The sequence below is a fragment of the Athene cunicularia genome (genome assembly GCF_003259725.1).
Source record: "Athene cunicularia isolate RWA chromosome 1 unlocalized genomic scaffold, athCun1 chr1_part1, whole genome shotgun sequence".
In the NCBI taxonomy this organism is placed as follows: domain Eukaryota; kingdom Metazoa; phylum Chordata; class Aves; order Strigiformes; family Strigidae; genus Athene; species Athene cunicularia.
In genome coordinates this window covers 94,382,873-94,408,412 of record NW_020799091.1, presented here as the reverse complement: position 1 = coordinate 94,408,412, position 25,540 = coordinate 94,382,873, and the positions used below count along the sequence as shown (strand labels likewise).

Genomic DNA, 25,540 nt, shown 5'->3' with positions numbered 1-25,540 from the left:
TATCTCCAGGCTATGAGCTCCATACAGGTCACAGGAGGAAAAGCTCACCATCTCATCTAATACAAAAGTCTGATTGGCAGGTTAGAAGCACGTGAAGGAAGATGGTTCTTCGCTGAGCATGTCGGTAAAGTGCAGTTCAGCTGTGGAGGTCCCTTCTGCAGGATGTTGTGGATGCCAAACTTCACACAGGTCTGAAAAGCAATCAATTTAACTCATTGAAGAAAAATTGTTTGGGGCTACTAAATCCCCAAACTTTACATCTATCTCAGGAAATGTCTAAGCTGCAAATCACTGGAGGTTGGAAGCGTATCACTGCCCATGGCTAGCTGGACTTTAGCTAATGTTACTCATCATTTCTCAGAATACAACAACCAGAAGGCTATTCAATAAAATGATGAGGCAGGGGTTGTAAATGAGAAGAATATGGTATATGACTGCATTCTCTCTACTTTTTGAGGTTTTCCTGTAAGCACCTGTAACTGGCCATGCATGGCCTAGGGAACTGGGCTGGGCATGGATTTAGCTTAGTCTGGCCAATTGTATCATTTTGTCATTGCATCTTTTGATTTTCATCAATTTTTAGGAACATCTTTTCAAACTCTCCTAAATTGATGAGTTTAATCACCTGGTAAAAGTTTTGAGCTCAAAACCAAGATAATCTAGTTTGTCTTTAATACTAAATCTGGTAAAAATGTCCCAGTTTGGAAAATGGAAGATGCTGTGATGAGTGGAAACACATCAAAACCCATAGCAAACCTATCCACATGGATTATTTGCGATTACCAGAACAAAGACCCAAATCTAGCAGTGCTTGTGAAGTGGGAAGGGTTTCTGGGTCAGTTGCCTCCCACAGTGACTGGTGGGGGGGAGAGAGGGATGCTTGTAGTTGCAGCAAAATTGCATTGTCTGCAGTGCAGCCAGCAAGGGGTACAAGCAAGCCAACACCTGCACCGAGGACAGAGGACGGGGAGGCACTGAGACTGGTTGGCAGCTCCAAACACTGATGTGCTGAGGGCAGTGGCATTGAACAGCTGATAAATATTGCCCATGCTGTATCATTTTAGCATAATTCATTCATTAGAGTCAGGGCAAGTGGTGACATAAATAGGAGAACACAGAGGTTAGCAGCCATTATTCCTGCAAGATAAAGGTAAATATTCCCCTTTTAGTTTTCTTGCAGCTTCTTAGAGCAGATTATGAATCCTGGTTTTCACCTTATATGTCAACAACTGAACATTATTCAGGACACATGAGGAAAAAAAAAAACAAAACCAATCCACAGTTCTCATTTGCTACTACAGGAACAGTGGGTGATCAAAACTTTGAAAACCAGGCAATGCAGGCAAAGGGCTGTAAGGTTATTTCTGGCACAAATAGCTAAAGAGATAAATACAAATGAGAAATTCCTGAAATAGAAGAATCAGGAAACCTAGGAAATAATAAGTGAGCCTAAGACTTAATGTAGCAAAAAGATACTGCCTAAACTGCTATCTCCAAATAACAGTGAGGACTGGAGAAGGCTCAGAGGGAGGTACAACGTGACAGGATCTGTAAAAAAATTAGAGGGCAGAAAGAGACCTGGCCTGGCTCAGCTAAGCCGCTAGCAAAAATTACCTACAGTGGTGGCAGAGTGGAGTCAAGACAATTGCTGCTTTTAGCAAGTTTCAGTTATTGCTCTTCTCATTGATGACAGTGAGTGGAGGAAATACTGGCCAGGAAGTGTTTCTTCTGTACCAATTAAATGTGGTTAAAAATAGGGGAGAAATATTAAGCTGTAATGTTAGCAAGAGTATAGGAGGATTAATGGGAGAGCTACTTCAGGGGGAATCCATCTCTCTAGGTAGTTTAATTCTTCAAAGGACTTAAAAAAATAATGAAAGGAAAAAGTAGAAATTTCAAAAGAAATTACAAGGCTAGCTATAACATTCCTTCAAAACCTGCCTTTTAAGGATTTTAAAGCGAGTGAGCATATGGAGTGAACTGTAAAGTTTTGGCAAGTATCAGAAAAGGGGAAACAAATTTCCATCTCTTGAAACTCTGAAATCTTAGTAAGAACATTTTTCTTTACTGTGTTTTTCATAATATGTTACCACAGGTGACAGCATTGCAGAAGCCACAAAGGTCTTTAGCTCAGGCCTAGATGAGCATGTTGTCAGTCTCCAGCTGGGATGAAGGATGCCACGGCAGATGAAATGGCACCTGAGGCTGCCTTTGCTGCGTCCTGCTTACCCGGTGTAACCTGGCAAAAGATGATGCAACACACTGGACTGGAGCTGAGGTGCAAGAACTAGATCAAAATGTACTTAGCAGGATTAAAACATTGCTCGTTAGAGTTGGCTGGGATTTTTTCAACATAAAGTTTTGTCAGGATGAGTAGACTGAAATAGAAACTTGACGCCTTCAAGGACTGCATTGGCAAAACACCACTATGACAGTTCCGCCCTATCAGAAAGTGTTTTGGGATGGGACAGACAGCAAGCAAGACAGCTTTCTGTCAGCTCAACAAAAAGCCATTTGCAACAGTACCTGGAAGGTAAAATCCATCCAGGTTTTTAAAGAATCAACTGTATCATGGCTGGTTCATGAATTCCCTGAGTCTGGAATACCAGTAACTGAAAGTATACTAGAAGAGAATGCTTGCCCTCTTCTTGTGACCATGGAGGCTGGTGTCTAGGGCTGAAGGCAACACAGCTTTGTTCTTTCACACTTGTGGAGGAGGTGGCACCCACTCAATCTTTTCCCCTTTCATATAAGGCGCTATCTCAGATCTGTGAGGCAAAGTGAGAGCTAAAGCCAGAAAAGCCCTTTAATAGTGAGAACATATAGCCATTTTGGTGCAAATAGGAAAGCAGTCAAATTTTGATGATAAAAGATATTGTTCACATTTTCTGTATATGTCACACAGACAATATAGTCACCAAAGAAGGCTCTCACGTTGGATCACTGGAATAAATCTCTCGTATGTAGCCCAATAAAGTAAATTGTCAAACACATTTCTGTCCACAGTAGCAAAACAGCAATTGATTCATGCCTATAAATACAGGGAGGAAAATGTTAACATTGCAGTAAATCAAGCAGCTTCCCTCTCTATCATATTTTGCTTTTCAGAAATGAGACCTGAATTTGCAATGTCTCTTTACTAATGGAAAAATTCTAAAACCTAATTAAAAAGTCTCTATTCAATGGGCTGTGGAGAATTTATAGCAGTGAAACTGTCTGTGTCAGACAAATATGCTATTGATAGTCCTGTGGGAACTAATGATGAAGGGACTACAAATAAGAAAAGAAAGCAAAAAAAAAGGAAATAGGCAGTTCACTGGGCGCCGTTTCAGACAGCTGGATGTTGGTGTGCAGGGAGGCTGAGGAAGACAGAGGGCTGGGGGCCTGCTGGTGTCAGTGCTAACAAATGCCACACTGGGAGAGGATTCGGTGGGAGAATCAGAGATGTCCTGTGGGCTTTTACCTTTTCTAAAGCAAAGGGCTGTATCTGTGGTTTTGGTTAACCAAAAGGGCAAATCTCACTAGGTATCTCTGTCCGGTAACACCACAGCCCCCTCTCAAAGGGTGACAATAAATACTGAGACACAGCACCAGACACACTGTTACCTCTGGTGACGTTTGTCCACCCCAGCAGTCACTCAACAGGTAGCTGTTTCCTGACAGCCCATGCCACAGCCTGGCTCAGCTCTAGCTCCATAGGTTTTGGGGGAGTTCAGGGCTCCCTGAGGCTACACCATGAGATATGGGGGTGACCTGCACCCTGGGCTGAAGGAGAACATTGTTGTAGGTGGTGCAGACAATGTCGCGGGGATCAGCTGTGTACAGAGGTCCACCCACCCCTGACTTTCTCCGGTTAGTCCCCAGGACCTGTGGTATCTACATCACAGCAATCAGCTGCACCTCACTCATAGGCAAAGGCACATTAACCACATCCAGGCTAGACAAGAAGTGCTGGAAAGATTCAGTGACTGTTGTAATAGCCATCAAGGTTTCTTGTTGCCTTTTTCAGCAGGAATATCTGTGAAGCAACATGCGCACTTGAGGGCAGGTTTTGCCATTGATGAACTTCATGCAAACCCAACAGGCTTCAGACTGAGTCCATGGCATTTCTCATTTCACCTGTCAGAGATCAAAGACTGCTTTTCTCCCAAAGTGAAACCAGTTTTCCCAAAGCAGGAGCAGGCTCTTGCCCAGGTCTTACAGGCACATTCACACCAGGCAGGTAATGGAAAGCATCTCAGCTCTTTCACCTATCCTGCCTCACTGAAACCACTTCCTTGGTGGCAAATGTCCCCCTCCCACACCCTTAGAGTCCCCCCACTGTGTCACATCCTGAGCCGGTTACTGGGTGCAGAGCACAGGCACACAGCACTTCGCAGCCAAGGGCTTTGCGATGACAGCACCCGCTGCTGACAAGAGGGCCAGCAAGGTTTAATTACATAGAAACTGGATGATGAGTTTCTGGATGCTGGAACCCACTGTTACTCTGTTCTACAAATGCCGTTTCTGGGTTTTAGTCTTCAGCTGGCTGGACTTTGTTTGGAGAGGTTCAAAACCTCTTTATTCATCTCCTCGATAAGAAAGGAGCACTTTAGAAATGTAGGGAACATGAGGCCCCTGTAAGAAAGGACCTGCTTTCTAAACAAGGCCGGCACCCTTACCTTCCTGCCAAATGTCCTTCGCATTAGGCAATAGGATCAGCCACTTTCACCTAATGCATATTTAATTGTTTTCATTAAGGGGGGGCCACCTGCAAGGGGAGAAACTGAGAGGGGAACTATGAGTCAGAATGAAGCCTCAAAAGTTGGGAGCCCCTGCCAGGTGCTTTCACCTGAAGGCTTCGGGGTTGGGGTTCTTCCCCTCATTCTCTCCTCCAGTCTGGACTGGAGGTAAATTCCTGTCTCAGACCTTTTGCCCCTTTAAAATACTTTACTGAAATTACATTAGTAGTAACAAAAAGTTCTGTCAAACATTTAATTAAGCATATTTGTTGCCACCTATACAGCCCCTGATGTTTGTGTTGGGAACTATTCAGAGTAACTACTATTTATGAAATGCTTTGTTTGCTATTTCTAAGTGTAGCTTTATACAAACTTTGGTTAGATCATTCCCTGCCCAGTTATGGGATCCAACATGCTGGTCAGAAATTTTCAGTCAGAGGTTTTCTTCCTACACTGTAACCAGTCTCAGAGATTTTCTGTGTTCAAAACAAATGACCCCTATTGTTGGACCTTGGAAAATGAGGACCTGGAGATGATGCAAAGCAGAGACCCTGGTGAGATACCCTCAGCTAAAACACTCCAGAAAAAAATAGGTTCCAAATAGACTTTAAGTGGGAGATGCCATCAGGACGGCTGGGAGGTCCTGCAGAGGGTAACTGCAGCAGTGATGCTTTCTCCCTTTCTGAAGGAGCCTGTCTGGCCACAAAGGAAGCCAGGAAGGTGAGCTTCGCTGGCTTTAGATGGCCCCAGGGTCAGGGCTTCAGCTCAGCACGAATGTTTGGTTCCCATTCGCATCGGGTGGGTCATCCTAGTGCAACGGGGCTTTCTGCTGCTGGCCTGGCCTAATTCACTTCACCTTTTAACAGAAAGAAAAAGAGAAAACAAGTTTATATGTCTTCTTGAAGAGACCCATTCCTGTGGTGTGGTCATAGCAAAATAGATGAGGACAGGATGAGGACAAATGGCTTTATATGCTTCATCTGTAATCTTTATGTTTCTATGTGATAGAGAAATGTGAGTCATCTATCTGTAGGACTGATGGGGAGAAAATAAACCCTTAAATATTGTTTATTTCTCTCTCCTTTGTTTGCTTGCTTTCTCTTCTTAGTTGGTTAAATCAAAGTGGCTCTGGGCATATAGACCTCTACAAAGCAGATGTGCTTTAGATCCTCTACTTTGTTACACTGACATTTGGGCCATTCCTGTCCTGAAGTCTTTACCTTCCCACGACACAGCAGAAGGAGGAGAAGGTTTAGGAGAAGGAAATATTTTTCTCTTAGCATCCTTTTACCTTTTTAGAGGTTTTAAAATAAAAGGTACACATGCCATAGCGAATACTTGTTTTGACAGCTTCAGGTTCCCGGCTGCACTGCAGGTTACCCCTCTGACCACGTGGCATCTGAAGCTCAGCTGTGGGACAGCAATGTGACGGCACTTTGCCATCAGGGAAAACAGCCCAGCAAAAGGCTTATGATAATGTTGATGGCTTGTTCCTGCTTGGGCTTGTGGTTTTTATTCTGATGCACCCTGGACTAGTGTCCAGGGAAATACGACAGCAGCCCCAGACATAGAGGGTCAATCACCTTTCACCTGCCTTCACGAACCAGGAGGCAGCAGGGGTGTCTTGAGCCCTTCTGTTCATACTGGGTTGGTGCTCACTCCTTGAAGATGCAAGGCTGCACATGCTGGATCAGCCCTCTGCCCCAAGATTTGGGTGCCAGCCTCAGGTCTTGCCTAGCCCAGTTTGCTCAGAGGACATAGGCAGCAAGCCCCCTCTGCGAGAAAGGAGCAGGAGGAAAGTGGATTTCAGCAGGTCCTTTACACTACTCCCTTCCCGTTCAGTTAAACCTAGCAGATGTCTTTCTTTTCCCGTCCTCCATTACAAAGCCTTCTGGGCCTAAAATTTAGCAAAGCTGTTTTTGAAATCCTCTAGGCTTTAGGGTAGGATTAATTATCCAGAGTTGAAATCATAGCAGCAAAACCCCATCTGAAATGCAAGATCCTTGCAGGAGATGGGGAGAAAGGGGGTCACAGTGTTTGCATCTGGCAGATTTAACCCTGCACCCAGCACCCAGCTCTGCTGCCCCAGCCTTTACCTGCACCAACACCTTGCTGCCTGCAGGCCAGCACAGCCAGGAGCACAGGCTCCCGGCGGCTGGGGCTGTCAGCAGATCCATTTGCTCCCTGTGCCGTGGCTGGACCCTCCCTGCCTCTGCCCCTGCCTGCCCGTAGCCGTTCCCGACCCGGGAGAGCTGCGACAGCTCCGAGAGATGCTCCGGCCCCACCAGCCCTCAGGGTAGCACGGGAAAGGCTGAGAATTGCAAACCCCGTGTTTTCCTCCTGCCTTTTCTTCGCCAGCAATATTAGGACAGGAAATATGAAGGGACTAATTATCGGAGATAGGGGTCTTTGTTTTTTCTTTATAAACTGAGCACATTTAAACCTAGGAAGCGCTGATCATCCGAGGCGCTGTGCCTGCTTTGTGAGTGGGCTTTGCACTCCCTCTTCTGGCATAGGGACCGGCTGTGCAGAGGGAGGAAGAGGAGGGACGGTGGCGGTGGTCCCCTGCAGAAGAGCTGCTAGCTGCTTGTGAGGTGCTGGCAGTGGGGGGCCCTGCCTGTCCTGAGCCCCCCTCTGTCCCGCTGCCTCCAGCCCAGCTCTCCCTAGCCCTCCTCACCCACCCAGAGGGGCTTTGGCTCCTCGCTGCAAGGGAAACCACTTGCCTTTCTTTTGACAGGAGCCTCCTGGTCCAGCTGCCTAGGTGCAGACCCCCGTGGGAGGGCCTCCTTAAGCAGAAACCCCACTCTGTGAGTTGTGTTGGGGAAATGATCCTGGTAGTGCTCGCTTGTGGGTTTGGACATGCCAGAGTCCCTGAGAGCTTTGCATCAGGACTCATTTTGGTCCGCACCCCTGGTGTCAGCTGCACTACCCCATGGTGTCTGGGACACTCCTGGGTGCTACTGGTGTTACACAGGACCTGGGGGTTTGCTATAGGGCACCCAACACCCAGGCGCGAGCGATCCGGTTCAGCCCTCCGCCACTCTTCTCTGCCATGGTTCCCGTGCACAGGTGACTCAGTGCTGCTTTTAAAAATGGTTCCCATAATAGGGGGACCAGGGGTCCAAAGGGTCATCTTCTGTTTCCCCCTTCCCCTCCCTCCCTCCACCACCAGCTGAGCACACCCATGCCTGAGGCACCTCACAATGCTCCAGCTTGCTGCAAGAGAAGGAAATTGAGTGTTTCTAGTTAGTTCGTGTACTTAATGGCCTCAAGATAGAATTGTTTCCCTTTGGCTCAGGCAAGTATTTGGATAACCCTGAGTTCCTCCTAGCACTTGTTCTTCCTTCCCAGTTGTGTTCGCTTGGAGGAGGTGATCTCTGCCATCAGCACGCACTGGTGTTTGCCTCCCTGATATTCCCAGGTGCCTCCTCCCATGCCGCATCCCTGGTAGATCAGCCACTGAGGTTGCACCACACCACAGGCTGCCATCTTGGCAAGACTTGAAGGTTGCATGTCAGTGGCCCCAGCGTCAGCAGAGGGGAAGGGAAGGACCAGCCTCCCCTTGGCCCTCTGTTCGGTCAGAGCTATACCAGCCCTTGCTGCTGTGCACATTGACAGGTGGCCAGACATATCATAGGATCATAGAATCATTTGGGTTGGAAAAGACCCTTAAGACTGAGTCCAACCATAAACCTAACACTGCCAAGTCCACAGCTAAACCATGTCCCTATACCGCATACTGCTTTCCTTCAACCCATGGCATTGTGCTATCAACCAGAGAGCAACAGAGCTGTAGGTGGTATGATGTTTAGTTGACATGAGGATCCATTCTGGAAGGTTCAGCTTGGATCTTAAAGTGCAGATGCACTAGTGCTGAGCTCTCAGCATAGCGCAGGTCTGGGAGAAAGCCATGTACAGAAAGACCTGTCGTTAAAAGCTGAGGAGATCTGGCAATGCTTCTGGTAGATACTGACTGCCTGGAGACAGGTCTGAAACACCAGAGCACATCTGGGAAGATTGGGCCAAAGCAACACATCTGTTGTAAGCATTGTGATGACTCTGTGATGTCTAGAAACCCATGGTTTTCCCTTGCTTTTGGGTGCATACCACATTAGTTACAGTCTATCTAAAGCAAAGGATAACATAAACAACATGTATATATATCTATATGCCACATAAACATATGCATACACTTATATTAAAATATAGAAAAACACAGACATACATAAATATATATTCCTAACTAATCAATGCAGCCTCTCCAGGGTTGCATTTGATATTTGATCTGCCTGGTCATACCAAAAAATATCCATGAACTCAGGGGTGTATTGCCTTCCACTATAAGTATGACCAATACAAGTCAATCCTCTAAGCAAAGGGCTACTTAGGGAAGTAGGTTATGATCTTGTCCTGCTATCAAAATGGAATACACTCATCTTCACAGTGTAATAGTTTCTCTCTTATCACATTAGTCCCTAGCACCTATCTGTGCATACAGCCGTAATGTTGCTGTGCAGACTGGTATGCCTCTAAACATCGCCTCAAGGAGCCTCTGAGGGAGTGACGCTGCACTGCTCTGCTTCGCTGTGGAAACACACTGCTGACAGTGGTGGCAAGTTGTAAACATCAGGTATTAAAAGCTGGTTAGGTGTAAACATGAGGCAGGGTATCACTTAGCTGGAATACGAGAGCGATGCCACCAAAATGGCAGGCAATGTGTCAGGGAAAAGTAAATGGGGGTCATGCAAAAAAGTCTTATCTCCAGTGCCACAGCGACAATGAGCTTGGTCCGTGGGGTGCCTGGCTTCAGCCCCATCTGAGGCAAAGCCAGGCCTTTTCCTCGCCATCTGCTGTAAATGCTCTGCTACAGCCACCTCACCGAGGAGGCCCCAGGGACGAGAGGTCGAGCCAGAAGATCTGAGTCATGACAGCTTGTTGCACCCTGCCTGGACACTAGCATCCCCAGCAGGAATCCCTTTTTCGTATTTTGTAGGATAATGCCCACACATGTCGTACTGCAAAGACCTGAGAGACTCTCCGACTGATCCTGTGGCTCTGATACTCCTCCTTTGCCTGGAGAGCTGAAGGTACCTGCATAAAGAACATTTCTGAGCTTTGTACAGCAAGGGTTATGATGCTGTAGAAACCTATTATGATGTTGTAGAAACCTATTTAAATAAATCTTACTTACATTATTAACACCAGATTGACTAAACATCTAGAAAATCTCCTTTGCTTCTTAATATTGTCTTAATTTTTGAGTTCATTTAACTTGGAGAATGAAAATTGATTAGACGTTTTGTAATATAATTCTTTAGGGATGTTCTGAAAACCACTTTTTTTTCCCCTAATGTTACATACACAACAGAGTGAAAGGCACACTCATAAACCACTTGAAAGCAGCTACATAGCTTCATTCCCTTAATCTCTGCTAGTAGAATGGGGCTGCTCCCTTTAAGCTGCTGAATGGTTTAAGTCCAAAATTACATCTGCTTTTCACCAACTCAAGAAAAGAAAAAAAAAAAGCTGCAGTAATTCCTGATCAGATTCAGAAAAATGTTAGTTTTGAGTTGCTCAAAAAGCAGCGCTGCTGGGAAAGCAGATCTGCATGTGACTCTGCTACCATGGCTAAGAGAAAAAAATCACTGGTGTTCTGATCTCTCCCCTCCCTCCTTCTGACAGGAACAAAATGCAAAGTGTCTTCATTTGTTGTGTCCATCATGTCTTTCATGATCCCATACCAAATTATATTTCACCTCTGCACATAGCTTTATAGCTACAAGCATAATGTTCACAATGTTCAGTATTTCTTGACAATGAAGCAAACCCCTTGTGAAAGATGTTATTTAGCAGCACCCCTAAAAAGTGCAGGCTAACTTTGGATGGCTCGATCTTCCACCTGGCACAACCTCTGGATGATGATATACAAACTCCTGTGCTTACTCTCTGGGGTGCTGCTGAGCCCCACAGTCAATGAGGTGGTGAGGGGCCAGAAAAGGACACGTCTTGTGCATGGCTGTCCTTCATCTGCAGACTTTAGGCAGGATGTTTGTCCACAGAAAAAAGTCACTTTTGCGGCTTTTATTTTATATCGGTTGTGTTTGTCCAAACACTTAAATTTACATTTGCCTGAGGAGGAGCTTTTTGACTGGTTTTCTTTTTTTAGTCAATCTTGATTCACATGTTGTTAGCACATTTGGTGTCCCATAAACAGGCAGGCGTCTGATCCTGGGCAAAGGCTGGCAAAGATAACAGGGTTCAGCATCAGGTCTGTGTGGTAGGGAGGTTTGACCATCAAATTGGTCATTCTCACCAGCTCTAGCCCAGCTTTCATATATCACTGGCTGTGTATTCTGCCAGTTGCTAAATAAGCTATCTTCAACATGGTGAATCACCAACTCAGTGCTTTTATGCATGTGCACAGCAATATTTTTTATTTACTTCTTAAATTATGCAGGTAATGGGAAGCCCTTAAATAATGCTCAGGCCAGGGACAAAATGAACAGGGGCAGCAAGGGCTGAAGGGAGAAAAAACCAAGAAATGGGGTTTCTTCTTTAGTGAGGCACATAAGTACAGAGCCAAATGCAAACAGATTTGCAGAGGGGCTTGTTATTACCCCTCCTTTCTTTAACAGTGTCTGATAGTCATGTACTCCCAGGCAAATGATGGGGGAGCAGTTGTGCAGCCTTTCCACTCCCAGCTCTTACCACCTTGCTGGATAGCACACACAGGTTGTCTGTAACACTGGGAAAAAATGGGAAAACAGGTCAGGTGGAGCGGCACTTCTTTCCTTCATGCTGCAAAAACATCCTCAGCAAAACAGTCCCGAAGAAGTCAGGTTCCTGCGTATGTCTGTGGTTTCTGTTACTCTCCAAGAACTTCAATGGCCTAAAGAAAGGCCTTTAAAATATTACACTCATTGCAGTTGCAGATGCTGTCCATAAGGATGATGACAGCTCAGTCCACATCGCAGAACTGATGACGTTGTGTGGTAAAAAGTGTGACATTGTCATCTGCCACGCAGCATAGGTGCAGGGGTTACACCAGGCAGGCACAAGCTGGGTCCAGGCATCACTCCCAGGGCTGTGGGATCCCTTCCTTGGGGGAAGCCTGTGTTGTGGGCTGGGGGATATCCCTGAGCTGGCCTTTGTCTGGATTGGCCCCAGGTCTGTCCCTGCTCTGCCTCAGTCTTCACACTTCAGTGTGTGTGTGTCTATGTGTGATCTATACAATTCTAGCGAGTGAAAAATCCCCTGTGACATGCAGGTCTCCATAAGGATGTGTCTCACAAGGATGTCCCTGGTGTCTCATGAATAGATGCCAGCAGCGTTCATAGAGTGGCTGGAAACAGCAGTCACTGCTCTCCCTTGTCTCACCCATATCTCAGGCAGGGATGAGGTGCTTCAAGTCCCACAGGAGCCAGCGATCAGCATTTGCTTACTGTCCTACTGCAACATGAATGGGAATTAATTCATCAACTGGACCAGCATTTCTGAGTCTCCAGTCCCAGTTTGTTAGCAACCAGAGGGTGATCTGCACAGCAGCTACCAAAAAAAAAGGAAAAAAAAAGATATCTATAAATATGAACACGTACCCATGCGTACAAGTGTGTGATCAGAAAAAGGAAGTTAGCATAAAGAAGCAGCTCTACTTGTAAATAAAAAACTGTTTTCGCTGCATGATGCAAGGAGATCCCTAGCTTTTTTTAAAATGACTCTGTGGCCCTTAAATTCAGAAAGGTAGAAAATGCCAGTGTAGCACACATACAGTATATATGGTGTTACACAGCAGGCAGGGTTGCCAGAGATAAAGATCTTGCATTTGATAATGCTTAAACTGGGATGCTCCTACTTTGCTCTGCCTGCTGCTGGCAGGGAGGGCAACGTCTCTGAGTCCCACAGGTGGAGGCAGGGGCTCCACCCGTGGGGGTCCTCGCAGCCACCTGACACAGTGAGATGGGCTCTGTCTCTAGCCACTGACCCGGGGCTTGGTTTTCTCTGTGGAGTCCCATTTCCACCAAACACACCCTTGTGTGTCTGTGTGGGTACATCAGGAAAAGTAGGAGGATGCTCCAGGCCTGGCTGGGACTGTGACTAGAGTCTTCACCCCAGGGGCATGAGGAGTTGAGGAGGAAGAAGAGAAGCTACTACTTTTGGAAGGGAAGGAAGGCTTGAAGCTATCCCATGCCTTGGGGCTTTTTCCTGGTTTTTGCAAGCAGGCAGCATATCTGGCCTCCTCCTGACCGGCTTCCCAGTCCCTTAACATCTTCTGAGCTTGTTGAATATTTTAAAGAATTTGAGAGAGAAACTGTTAAATCAGTTATACCAACTTCTGACAAGTTTTTTTCAGCTGGGAGGAAGAAATACATCTGTATGACTGTTCCTGTTGAAGGAAAAGTAGGGAGGTTTCAGGCTTTGGTTTGCCATCAGTGGATCAGCCTCTGGGCTGTCCCACTGGCTGATGCTTGTCTTGCCTCCTGCTCAGCCAAATGCTGTGGCCAGGGGACATGAGGGGCAGCCAAAGGAGGAGAAGATGGGTATTTAGGGATACAGAGGGGTAGAGAACGCAAAAGGCTTGATAGGCAACAAAAAGGTCTTGAGAGGTGGAGAGAATCTAGTGGTATTACAGAGAAGGCAAAAGCAGCGATTACTGTGGGGTGGGTGGACGTGGGGATGCAGAGCCATGGAGGGGCAGGGACACAGATCTTGACCACGGCCTCCTGCTGACATGGCTGTGCCTTACTCCTGCCACAAGGAGAAGCTGGAGGAGGTGAAGGAAACCTTAAATAGGTGACCATCTTTCCCTTCACTCTCGCTGCAGCCACAGTGTGATGAAGTGGGGAAGCTTACCTTCTGTTTTCCTACTGGCTTTAAGTATTTCTTAAAATTATGTTATCTAACAGGTACCTGCACATGGCTGTAAGTGTCAGCACTGGGTACCTGTACAGAAATATTTGTATGTGACAGCTATATTCTTTCCCTGAAGTCTGTAAGTGGTGTGTAAGTTAGTCCTAGTAAAAGTGCTAGTAAATGGAAGGTTGATAAATTTCTAAATAAATGTTTTTCTTTCTGCCATGGGTGAGTGATGCAAAATAATCTGTAGGGAAAAGGTTCGTTTTCACTGTTATTGTCCAATTATAGCTTCAGTCACAGAGGGGAGGTGGTTGGAGATGTGGATAATATACTGCTCCACAGATCTCTCTAGATCAGAAACAACTCTGCAGTGACATCTTACTACTAATCTGCTGTAATACTTTAACGTATTAAATATATCAAGTATTTCACTTTTAAATATATCAAAGCATGAGAAAACCTGAGGCTATGATTTTCAGGGCATCCCATAGCATGAGTAGCCAGCAGCACTAAGACACATCACAGCCATGCAGTTTGGGGAGCCAGGGCCAGTGCCCACCAGAGACCTGGGCAGGTGTGCAGATGGTCTGATCATGATCCTAGGTGCCTGGGAGTTCCATCCCTCTGCTGCGGGAGCTGCATCTTCCCATTAACCTCTCCTCAAGTAGCCATGAGTGCGATGGGGACCATAACTGCGTTTGCATTACCCACTTCTGGTGGTTGAGGAAGGCACTGTTTTAAGGTTATTTATTTTTTTAAATGGAAGGTGTAGGCAAAATTTTGACATATGCTGCCATCTGCTGTGGACTTTATATTATCATAAGCATTTCAAATTAATTTCTGATAGAGGTAATGTTGCTGAGGGTAAGGATGCCCAAATAAATGATATATTGCAGTCACACTAGTAAAAAAAAATCTAAAACTCCCTTCTATTTGACTTTCTATGCAAAACATACTTCAAAAAGTGGGAAATCTGTAGAAAGGAATTATAATTTACTGGTGATTTTAATTTTAAGTGCATATGTTTTCCCCCTCAAGCACTTCATGCTCTGGTGCTTTAGGACAGTCTTATTCTTGACTCTTCCCTTCTCAGTTTTCACTCCCTCCCTTTCTCACTGGCAAGGTTCAGGGGGATATATTTATTTTAAGATAACACCTCAGAGAAGAAGGCTTCATTCCCACTACTCTCCTTGGGAGTCATTTTAATGCAACAAGAATTGAGCAAATCCTTTCTTAGGAAAGCCACAGGTGGTCACTCAGCCACCAGAGCCCCACCAGTTGGCCCTGCACCAGGCTCAGCAGGGAACAGTCCTTGAAAAAGGGGTGCACAGGGTAGCATCCCACTTGCTGCAGCTAATTTCCATTTACCTAGTCCTCTGCTAAAGGATTAAAGTAGTTGCTTTGGTCTTGCCTTCTAAGGTTGCATTTTGCCAAGCTTGTTTTCGTTGTGCAGCCTTACTCAGTCCCGGCTGTGGGGACACATCGATACGTGCTCACACCAGAGGTCTAGTGTAGGTGCCCGAGGTGAGGACAGGCTCCTAGCTCAGCTGCCACTTGTGTGCCTGAAATTACCTTGTGTAAACTCACTCCAGCATTAGAATTTGGGAGATCATTAATTCTTTTTCCTCTTGCCCATTGCACTTTTCACATTTGTATTGCTCAGGCAGCTACCAAGGTGCTCTTCAGGAAAACAAATCACTTATGGAGTCAATTTTCTTTTCATCAGGAAAAATGGTCTGACCATTTTGTACCATCCAGAGGCTGCATTTTCACCTCTCCCCTGACAAATTTTGAAGCAAACTGTTCAAAATCCTACCCATCTAACTGGTGCCAATGCTGAGGACACAACCTGCTGTCCTCTATTGGGGCAGGAGCTCTGCCAGCAAGAAAACATGTGACAAAAGCAATAAAATAAACTCAGAAGCGTCCGCTCTTGTAAAATACACAAAACCAGAGATTAAAGGCAATGATCAAGTGTACTCTTTCAGTTCAGATAAGAAACACTTCCCTGTACGTTCCCTAAAGTTAAACAGCCGAAGTAAGCTCACTTCTTACAGTGCTTTACGTACTATCAGGCTCCTGCTGCCCACAAGTGTGATACTACTTCTCACAGGGCTATTTGTTGAAGAAAATAAATTTGATCTGCAAATCTTAAAATGGTACTACAGGTGCAGAGATATCAGAGAGTGTGTACCTTTCAGGGATCAAACTAGGTTTGTTACAACAGCAAGATTTACAGTGCAACATTTAGAACATAAGATTTCAACCTGCTTTCTTTGGATGTTGAAGACTCAAAAAATTTGGATGAGCCAGATCTTTTTTTTTTTTTTTTTAAAGTTTAATGTACAGTTCTTGTATTGTCATTTATAGACTTATATGAATTTTGCCAGTAAGACAGCTTCTACGAGCAGAGCTGTGAGGCATCCTTGCCTCTGCACAGTGATTTCTTCCTGGTGTGGGGTGTGTTAGCATGTTCAAAGCACAGCACTTCTCAGAAAACACTTTGGCTTTCTCAGACATCAAACAGGCATTTGTTTTTATGCTTATCTCTGTATCTTTCAGGAACCGTCTTTTTATTTGTACATCTCAAGTGAAAAAAAAATCAATTTCGGTGTGGCTAAAGGAGAATTTATCCATGTAATGTTTCTGATATTGAATAAAAGTCACAGCTGGTTCATCCAAACTTACCAGCTTTGTCTCAGTTTCTAGACTTAACTGTCATGATGTCAGGAACAGGTGATGAAGGGCAAAGGAATTTTTCTTCATGTGCTGACCATTTCTTGTGAAATTATACACGTCGGTGCAAGTTTTCTCCACAGTCTGTGCATATAAGCAGGTTGTATTTCTAAGGGATACTATGGCTGTAACATAATCCTATGTTAAAGCAACCATTTTAACCAGTGAGCTGAGTTCACAGACTAGAACATGTTTCATCAGCCTCTTTAATAATGTAGCAGATATACACTCCTCTATTATAAAAATCTTAAATACTTCAAAGGTGTTTACCATGAAACTCCTAATCAGGATTAGCTAAACTAGAGCTACCTTCAGCCCCACCTGGTTTGGCAGGCACATGCACATGCGGTGTAGCCATTTATTTTCATTGAATAGAGAGAAGAAAATCCAAGGAAAAGGAAAGACTTGGTAATCTGTCATATAACCTCTTTGAAAAGTTAGTTTTCTGTCTACCGGTTCATTCCAGCTGTAATAGTGACTACCAGTAGTGACCAGCTCATCAGTCCCACCTCTCTTTGAATAAAACTCAATGCCCAGCTCTGTACAGAACCACTTCCCACGCTTTAAACCCCTCTGTATCTTCATCTGGGTAAACACAAAGAAATATGATAATATCATGATTATATTTATTTTAAACCCCCTGGCATCCATGTTAATGGCATAAATTGGGGGAGGAAAATACAGCTTTACAGAGTGACTCTTTTGTATTCTTCCTATACCTAAGACACCACAGCAAGGGGCATAAGAGAAATCAAAAGAATGATTTGCAGGCTCATTGGGCTAGAAGTGACCGTTATTGTACTGAGGGTCAATGTGGTTTCTTGTCGGGAAGAGTTCACTAGCTTTTATATTTTGTATTGGATTTCTCTTTAATATAAAGGCAGACCACAGTGAATACTTACTGTACAGTCCTTTTATGGAAATAGAAGGAGTTCAAAAGGAATTTGCAGGGGTCTTTTTGGAAATACGAAATAACAACTCCATGAGCTCAGAGAGCATCCCCCTCATCTTCAGACTGCTGATAATACTCAAACATGAGCCATGTTGGCGCTGTGAAAGTGTTATGATAACAAAGAGTGAACATTAAAACTCTTCTGAAAACGTCTTAGTTACACAAGGGTTCAGCATAATTTGTTTTAATTCTGTCATGTTTCTGTCAAGTTGAAATTTCCCATTTCATTCCATTTTTTTGTGTCGTCTTTGCAATAATATTTCACTCTTCTTTTTAACAGCATGCTGGTTTTGGAAGTGCTGTTTCCATTGCACTGCATTTTCTTCAGCCAGGGTGAAAGATATTGATGCAGTGTCCTATAACATCAAAGTTTGTATCTACAGAACAATATGGAGGTTGACAGTTCATGTGGTTTTGCTGTTCTCTCTTGATTTGGACACAACTTGTTGCTGTCAGAATGCAGTTCCAGTTCCACTGATGATTTCCTGCAGCAGTGGTAGATGACAGCAGTGATGCAGATACTGATTTAGAAGCATACAGACTACATCCAAAACCACATTTCAAGCAGATGAGCAGCACTTGATCATATGATGACCAATTTTGACTGATAATTAAAAGCTCTGACAATATTATCCATTATTTAGCCTACTGACCTTGTCAATCAATTCTAAAATTGACAACTTTCATCCCAGGATTTTTACAAAGGGCAAGTGCAAAACAATCAGGCATTTTTCAACCTAACAACATGAGGCTGTTATGTTAAGAAGGCTTGTAAAACAGGAAACCACAGCAGCACTTCAGATATTTTGTCCCATGTCTGGCTGTCATCAGTTCGTCCGCACCACTGGTGTCACTAATAGATACAAAGAGTGCAGGATCTATATTGTCCTGTGCAGAGAAAGGGCAGGAAAACAGGGAAGGTGACTGACCGTGAATGCCTTGGTGAACTGTACAACATAATGTCAGCTTGGGAGTATTCAATGGCTATTGCACTCCGTGGTGCATCACAGATAGAGCGATGACTTTGGCTCTCTAGCCTATTGAAAGGCAGTAAAGAAGCTCCTCTTCCCTTTAAGACTGTTTAGTTATCTCAGAATTTTTCAGTAAAGTTACAACCTGTGTGTTGCTCATTTCAGAGCTATTTACCAGAAGAAAACACCTAGGAATTCAATTTTTAGGGACTTTGTTCAAAGCCACATGATAAAAGACTCGAATTCAGAGATTTTTTTTCTAACAAGAGTTGAATATACTTGCCAACTGCTTGCCAAAATTGCCATCTGCTTGCTTCCTGCTTGCTTTATGGCTTCAAAGAACGATGGTGCTGCCTGTGCAACAGACCATGGACCTTATATATGATTGTTTTTAGGAGAAAAAGTCTTTATGTAGTCTGGTTCTTGGAAGGTAAGTACTAAAATAATAGCTAACAACCTGATCGTAAAGTTGTTCTAGACTTTTACTCATGGTGCCTGCAATACTTTATTGTGATAGATTGCATCCTTGGTTATCAGTCTTCGCACTTAGTCTACATGTGAAATTTGTAGCTGACAGTAAATATTATACTCATGCCCAGCATCCAGCATCCAGCTGCCTCTTCCATCCAAAAGAGGCTGAATGTGCAACAGTTTTCATTAAGTATAGTTACCAGTACCCAAAAGAAAGGGTAAAAAGTAGTCTGTGAAGGCGCAAAGCTTAGAGCAGGTATCCAGAAGAGTGTGGTGGGTCCTTCTGTGGGGCTGGAGGGTGATGTGGGTTTTCAGAAGCCCAGCGCACTGCCACTCTCCTCAGCTCTGCAATTCTTCTCTCTGGGAAGCAAAACCAGTTATGCATCCATTCAAATGATCATGTTGCCACCTACTGAACTCTGAAAGGGAGACACTTCTTTTTTTCCCAACTGTACTAGGGTCACCAAAGGAAGGACAGGGCTGCTGGAGTCAGTCCTGCCAGCTGGAGCTCTTCAGAAAAAGACACCACCTCGACAAAAGAACTGCAGTCCAATTCCCATTGTGTGCACTGTGAACCTCAGCAAATGCCATCAGCCTCTCTGCTTTAGTTCACTAGTTCTCAGTCTTGCATGAGGTGAGACAGGAACATAAAGAAATATGGTTATGGGGGATAGAGGAATATATTAGTAATAGTGATAGATACTGTATGCATGAGACACACGCATACAGGGAGATAAGTAGGCTTTGAAGGGGTTTATCTTTTTCTCTTAGTTGTTCCATTGCTATTTTCTCTTTTTTCCCTTTTTTGGTGGGGTGGGAACTTTCCATGTCTATTCAGATTTAATAGTTGAAGTATAATATTTCTCAGACAACAATGTATGTAGGTCACTGGCACTCCCCTTAGTGCTATAAACTTTTTGTTTCCTCCCTAGTGGGACAGCTGTTCAAAATGAAGGCAGCAGAAATTCTGTTCACAGTGTTGGAGAAACAACTTGCTAAATAGCATCAGCTAATTTTCACCGCTTAGTGGAAAGCAGTAAGAAACTTTTCTTTGCATTCACAGGAGAGAGCCTTTAGCAAAATGTTTGTATCTTCCTGAAAATCTGGGAGACAGAAGTACTTTATTCAGGTTTCAAAACTAGAAATGGAAGATCAGAAAACACAAATGCCTCCTCTTTGATCATGCCTTAAATTAGATGATTGTCCCTGACCGGTGAGCTGTTATAAAGCTTATTTCCAGAAAGAAAGCTTTTAACGGCATGTTGATGGCCAAATTCCTTATCTTGCAATTTTCCATCTCTTAGATCAAAATGGATCTCTTTCCTAACTCCTCTGCTAAGCTTTAGCTAAAAGAGTCAATTTTTGAATTGTTTGAAGAAAGCACAAAAAATTCTGGAGACCAAAATAACACCAGTCCATGATGAGCAGTAGCAGGTAAGAGCAGATCAGGACAGTTATGCCACAATACAGATCTGCCAGGTGCAAACCATTCCCTTGGTCCCATTTTCAAAGGCACACTAGTTCTACTTTCTTCTGGTTTGTTTCAGAGTCCATGAAAAAGAGTCTGAGTTTCTACGCTGCAGTTTAAAATCCTTTCTAAGAGAATAAATTGATGAATTAATGCTTGCATCTGAAGGATGTCCCTGTGAAAAACTGTAACATGTTTGCATTTAGCTAAACAAAGATTTAGATGTACTTTTGATTTAGCTGTACTTTTTTTCTCCTTGATCACTTCTTTATGATGGAGATCTGTGCTTTCATTGGATATGAACTCTTCATCTGAAATGTCTGGGCTACTGTGTCTGCAAATGACTCACAATTATATATATATATATATATATTTGGAGCGAAGAAAAAAAAAGTAATATTAGAGGTCTTAAAGATTTAGAAATGTTATCTTGTCTTCTTTAGCTTTGTGGAGTAACAGATAAGCATGTGATAACATAAATCTTCATGTATAATATAGGGTGTGAAAACAGTATGTGTCATACAGTATCCAGGCAGGGGGCTGAAATGAAATTGCACACATAACCTTATTTTGTCTGTGAATGCTTGATATTGGCACTTCAGTTTGAGGAGGAAGTCTCACGTATTTCACAAATGAGATGGGGGCAGGAGTGGTTTCCCCACATGCCATCACGGTGGCAAGGGCAGCTGTCAGGGCTGGGGGCTGTATTGCTGGTGCTGTCAGAGCATCACTGCTATTCATTCAGTCATTCATTCATTCATTCATTCCAGCAAACTGGGTGCTGGAATAACAGCACCGGCACCACTGTCTGCGAGGAGCAGGATAGGACACACACTTTGGTGCTTAGGATGGCTTTGCTACAAAGCTAAGTAGGTGTCTACCCTTGAGCTGAGTGTCTGGACTCCTGGCAGGGCAGGGGAGGATGGTTCATTTGCCTCATGAATTCACTAACTAATGCCACTTGGGGCGTCTTAGTGCACTTGCCTGAGCTCCAGCAGTTGGTCTGGAAGGCCTCAGATCTTTCATAGATCCTCTATCATAGCTACCTGAGCTGTCACGGGGTATCTGCGACACCCCCAAGGGGATGCTGAATACAACCCAGGGCTAGCTGCAGATCCTTGCACTTCTGCAGGGATGCCTGTGAGCCAGGCAGGACAGCCTGGGGTTTCTAAAATGGCTCTAGATGCCTCTGCTTAGGCAACAGATCCCTGCCGGGGAGTCTTCTTGAAGGACTATAATTCTCCTGCTCAGCTGACTGAACCCATTATCTCTCTGGCAGTGCTAGAGGGGTGCTGACAGCAGAAGACCTGGTGTCTGGAGAGTGGATCACCTTCAGGTCAGGTGAAGGTGGCTGCAGCATCCCCCCACTTCCTTGCCTCTGTTCTCCTCTCCTTCCAACCAGCACTGTCTCCCCCCCCTCCCCAATTTCTTTGGCTTACTTAGCTTCCACTTTGCAGGCTTTTTTATAACAGCCTCATAGCTTCAGGTGAAGTCCCCTAGCATTTCTTTCCTTGCCTCCCCATCTCCTTACTCAGCCCTTTCACACCTCCATGTTCCCTGCTCTGCACCTCCAGGCTCCTTCCCCAGTCACTCCCACCTTCCTCTCCCCTCTCTCCCCCCACCCACATCTTGCTAAGACACCTGCACTCAGCCCACGGACCTGCCCTGATCCCCAAACGCTCCCTTGGGTCACAGATGTCTGTATGACACAACTCAGCTGCGACAAATATGAGCTAAACACTGTGTGGCACAGGTGGAGCAAAGCAACAACTGGAGGTGGAGAGACATGGCAAAACCAGACCTCCATCTGTTCGTGTATCCAGCCCAGGAAGGAGGTTGTTCGACTGTAGACGCCCGGCTTGTTCTTTTCTGCACAGCCCACTCCAAAGCTGGTGGTCCCAACCAACTTCCAGATACTCATATCTTCACACGCTAAAGGGCCCCCGCTATCTCCCTGGAGGACAAAGAATTAAAGCAAATGTCAGTGTCCGAGCAAGGGAGGGGAACGTCTATTTGGGGGAGTATAGGGAGAGGCATAGTCCAGTAATTCAAAGTCTCCTGTTCTCTGGGTCCTGGGAAAAGCACATGTTACAGCAGAAGTTGGAGATTTCTTAGAGATGTGTGTTAGATCATATTTTTCTTTCCCCTGTTAGCAGTGTAGTACCACAGAATCAATGTTGAAGTCTGCTGTTAAACAACATTTGGGTGCTGGGGAGCATGCCCGTCCTGCAGGCAGGGCATTGCTCATCTCCATGCCATGGTCTCATCTCCATGCCAGTCTCCATGCCATGGTCTTGGTCTCTCACAGCTGCTTCTCTCAAAAAGCTCCTAGCTATTGAGCTGAGCTGAGCCCAGGGTTGCAACAACAAGCTTGCACCCTGCCTCCTTTCCTGCCTGCTCCTGCACGCAGTCTGGCACGCTGCTTTTCTGGTGCTTCCCAGACACTTTGCTAGGCACATTTGACACAGTAGACTCACATCTAAGTAACGAAAACTCTCAATTTATTTTACTGAAACAGTTTCTCACCTTATGAGCATCAGAACCAGCACAACAGAAGAAAGGGAATTTGGAACAAGCCTCTCTTTGGCGTGTAGGGTTCAGTTTGTCATTTGGAGCCGTATGCTGAGCATGCTGCCTTTGTGCAGCTCTCCCAGGCATCGTGTAGTGCTGGTGCCAGGCACCTTGCTAGGGGGGCTGTGCAAACAAGGGATTAAATGAAGTTCTGTGCACCTAATCCCTTTGCTTTGTCTTGTCCCATGCATAACTGGGACTGAGCAAGTCTGGAAACATCAAGTTCCTCCCCAGCCCTTGCTCTTCATCTGTGACTAGTTAAGTCAGTCCACATTAGTGTGTACGGGGATGAGACCTGCACAAGGTGGTCACTGTCATGACTGACAGTGATTTTGAATCATCACACTGTGTTGTGAAGGATCCTCTGATCCATGAACTATGATCTATGAGCCCCTCTCCCCCACAGTCATTACCAGTTGTCTGAGTTACTCAAACACCTCTCCCTTTCTTCCTTCCCCTGCCTCAATCTGCTCTTTCCAAAAATCACACACTTCTGTTTCTCTTATTGATATATGCTTTGGCTGCTTTTCACCAAGGGGTGTCTACACCTTACAAGTCTCCAGAGATGCTCACAGTGCAGTGCAGTGCTATTCAGAGCAGTGCAGAGGCCACAGCCAGGGCAAAGAGTTGTCACTATGCTGTAGCACATGCAATAAAAAAAAAAAAAAAAAAAAAAAAAAAAAAAAAAAAAAAAAAAAAAAAAGTCTTAAGTTAAATTGGCTTCAGAAGTAGCAGATATGGTCCTCAGAAGAAATATAAGAAGGGAATTGTAGCACGTGAATGTGTGCACAGTCAGTGATTGATATTCGTGGTAAACAGAGTAAATGGCACAAAAGTGAATGTTTGCTCAAGAAAAGCCTGGGAGTGCCTTCTGATAACTTATCACTCATGTTTTTCCATTGCTGTTCTTAATGAGCACAATTGCAGTTTGGAAACTTCCATACCTGGCAGGTGTCTACCCCACCCTTTAGGAAACCAGCACAAAGCATTGAAGAAGTTATGATCCCACCGTAGACATCCCTGTGATTGCAAATTGCATTAGAAATCAGAGGAACGCCTGCATAATTCATGGTGTCAGATGTATCACCTGTTAAAAAAACAAGAACAAAAACAAAGAAAAAACTCTCTATCCTTGAAATTAAACATTAATTATAAACGGAAAAGGTTTTAGTACATGAAGAATTGGCAAGCAAGGATGAAAGAAATACAGTTAAAACGACAACATACAAGTAAGGCAACAAAGTGTCTCATCACTTACAGCATCCAGTAACTATCAATTCTATAGAGCTGTGGATTATCACAGTACATAATATAATGTTGTACATTATATGTACATTTCTACTTCAAACTAGACAATTATTGAGAATAATGAGCTAGTTGGACAGTCTTCAATACTAGTGCCAAAATTTGTTTTAAATTTATTCCCTGCTCTGTTAGTCAACAAGTCATCTGCAAACATCTCATTTATTTTATAAATATTTATTTTATTTTATTCAGTCTGAATGGATCTTCTCGACAAATGGGAGTATTTGCACACTGTCTACTGTCAACTTATAGCTGACTTTTTATGTGGTAATCCTTGCTTTCATTTTTTTCCTACCTTTCGCTATTATCCGTAGGTCAGGTAGCGTACTGTTCTCCGAACAATGAGAACATGTTAAATGCAATGAAAGACGAATGATAAAAAACAATGACCTGAGAATTCAAGAATTTTCACATGGAAGTGATTCAGTATATATTATTGATTAACATCACCTGTGAGTCATGGTGGAAAAAAAACCCAAAACCAACACAAATCCCTTCTCTTCCCTTCTCTTTATGGCATTATTCACAGATCCAATTTCTACATCAACCTGCTTGCCTGAAAATGCTTACACACTTTCTCAAAAAAACTGGATGGTTGATACTTGCATTCATGTGCTTTCTATGCTTGAAGTTTTAAAGGACATTCTGTTTGACTGAGACTGAGTACAACATTGTGGACAGTTTTGCTGTCTACATGTCATCTTTGGCATTTTCACAGAGTGTACCCATCCATTCTTTGTGATAAGTGTTTGTACAGCACTTTTGCAGTTCAGGATGAGCATAAAATTTAGGAATATGTCTTATTTTCCCCCCAGATATCCCAGAAAACTTAATGTTGAACAATGCTCCAACCAAATCCTGTATTTACTGTATGGGAGATGTTTTCATGTAGTGTAACCAACAGCAGCCCATTTAAAATACCTCCTTCCACAGTTGCTCCCCATCCTGATACCCAACACATTTTCCCTTCTGGGAACTGTTCACCAAAATTAGGCAGACAAATTGGTTCTATGTGACCTATTAAAAAAAAAAAAAAAAAGAAAAAAAAGAAAAGGAGAGAGAGAGAATTGCTTTTAAAATTCAGAAAAAAAAATTATATGCCTCAGTAAAACTTGAGTAAAATCTTGCAGTCAACTTGTTATGAACACCGCCTGCTTCCCACATAAATAGCCCAGCAGTACTGCAGGTCTTTTGTCTTATGGCCGATACCACACGTTTGAAACAATACCTGCACCAGGACTAATCAGTTTCAAGTATGAAGTGACAGAAGGAGGTATTGGCAGGTCACTAAATTGAAGAATGAGCGAACAGAAAATGAGCCATGCAGGCAGGTGATGGGCAGATCAAAGACTCCGTGGCACGCTGCTCAGGGAGAGAAATGACCTTGGTTAACCACAGCACAACTGCATGGCACCTCCTAACAGGTTTTGTGCCACGTCATGTACAAAGAGCCATACGTGCACATCTCCGCTCTGCTGTAAGGGCAACAAGA

At 44.2% G+C, this 25,540-nt stretch overlaps 1 protein-coding gene across 4 annotated transcripts in view; it reads right to left on the bottom strand.

Moving 5' to 3' along the window:
• Positions 1–744: 744 nt before the first annotated feature.
• TMPRSS3 (transmembrane serine protease 3) overlaps positions 745–25,540 on the bottom strand; it is a 37,278-nt gene continuing 12,482 nt past the window's right edge. For 2 of the 4 annotated variants that reach the window (XM_026858411.1, XM_026858427.1), the window contains 4 exons: positions 24,970–25,065; positions 23,688–23,830; positions 21,974–22,126; positions 15,978–19,064 (listed from right to left, as the gene is read on the bottom strand). In XM_026858411.1, coding sequence (XP_026714212.1) covers positions 19,044–19,064; positions 21,974–22,126; positions 23,688–23,830; positions 24,970–25,065 — 413 coding nt within the window. In that variant the 3' untranslated portion in view covers positions 15,978–19,043. Of the gene's footprint in view, positions 757–15,977; positions 19,065–21,973; positions 22,127–23,687; positions 23,831–24,969; positions 25,066–25,540 lie in introns of those variants that run through there. The other 2 variants (XR_003399403.1, XR_003399404.1) reach the window with 2 other exon arrangements.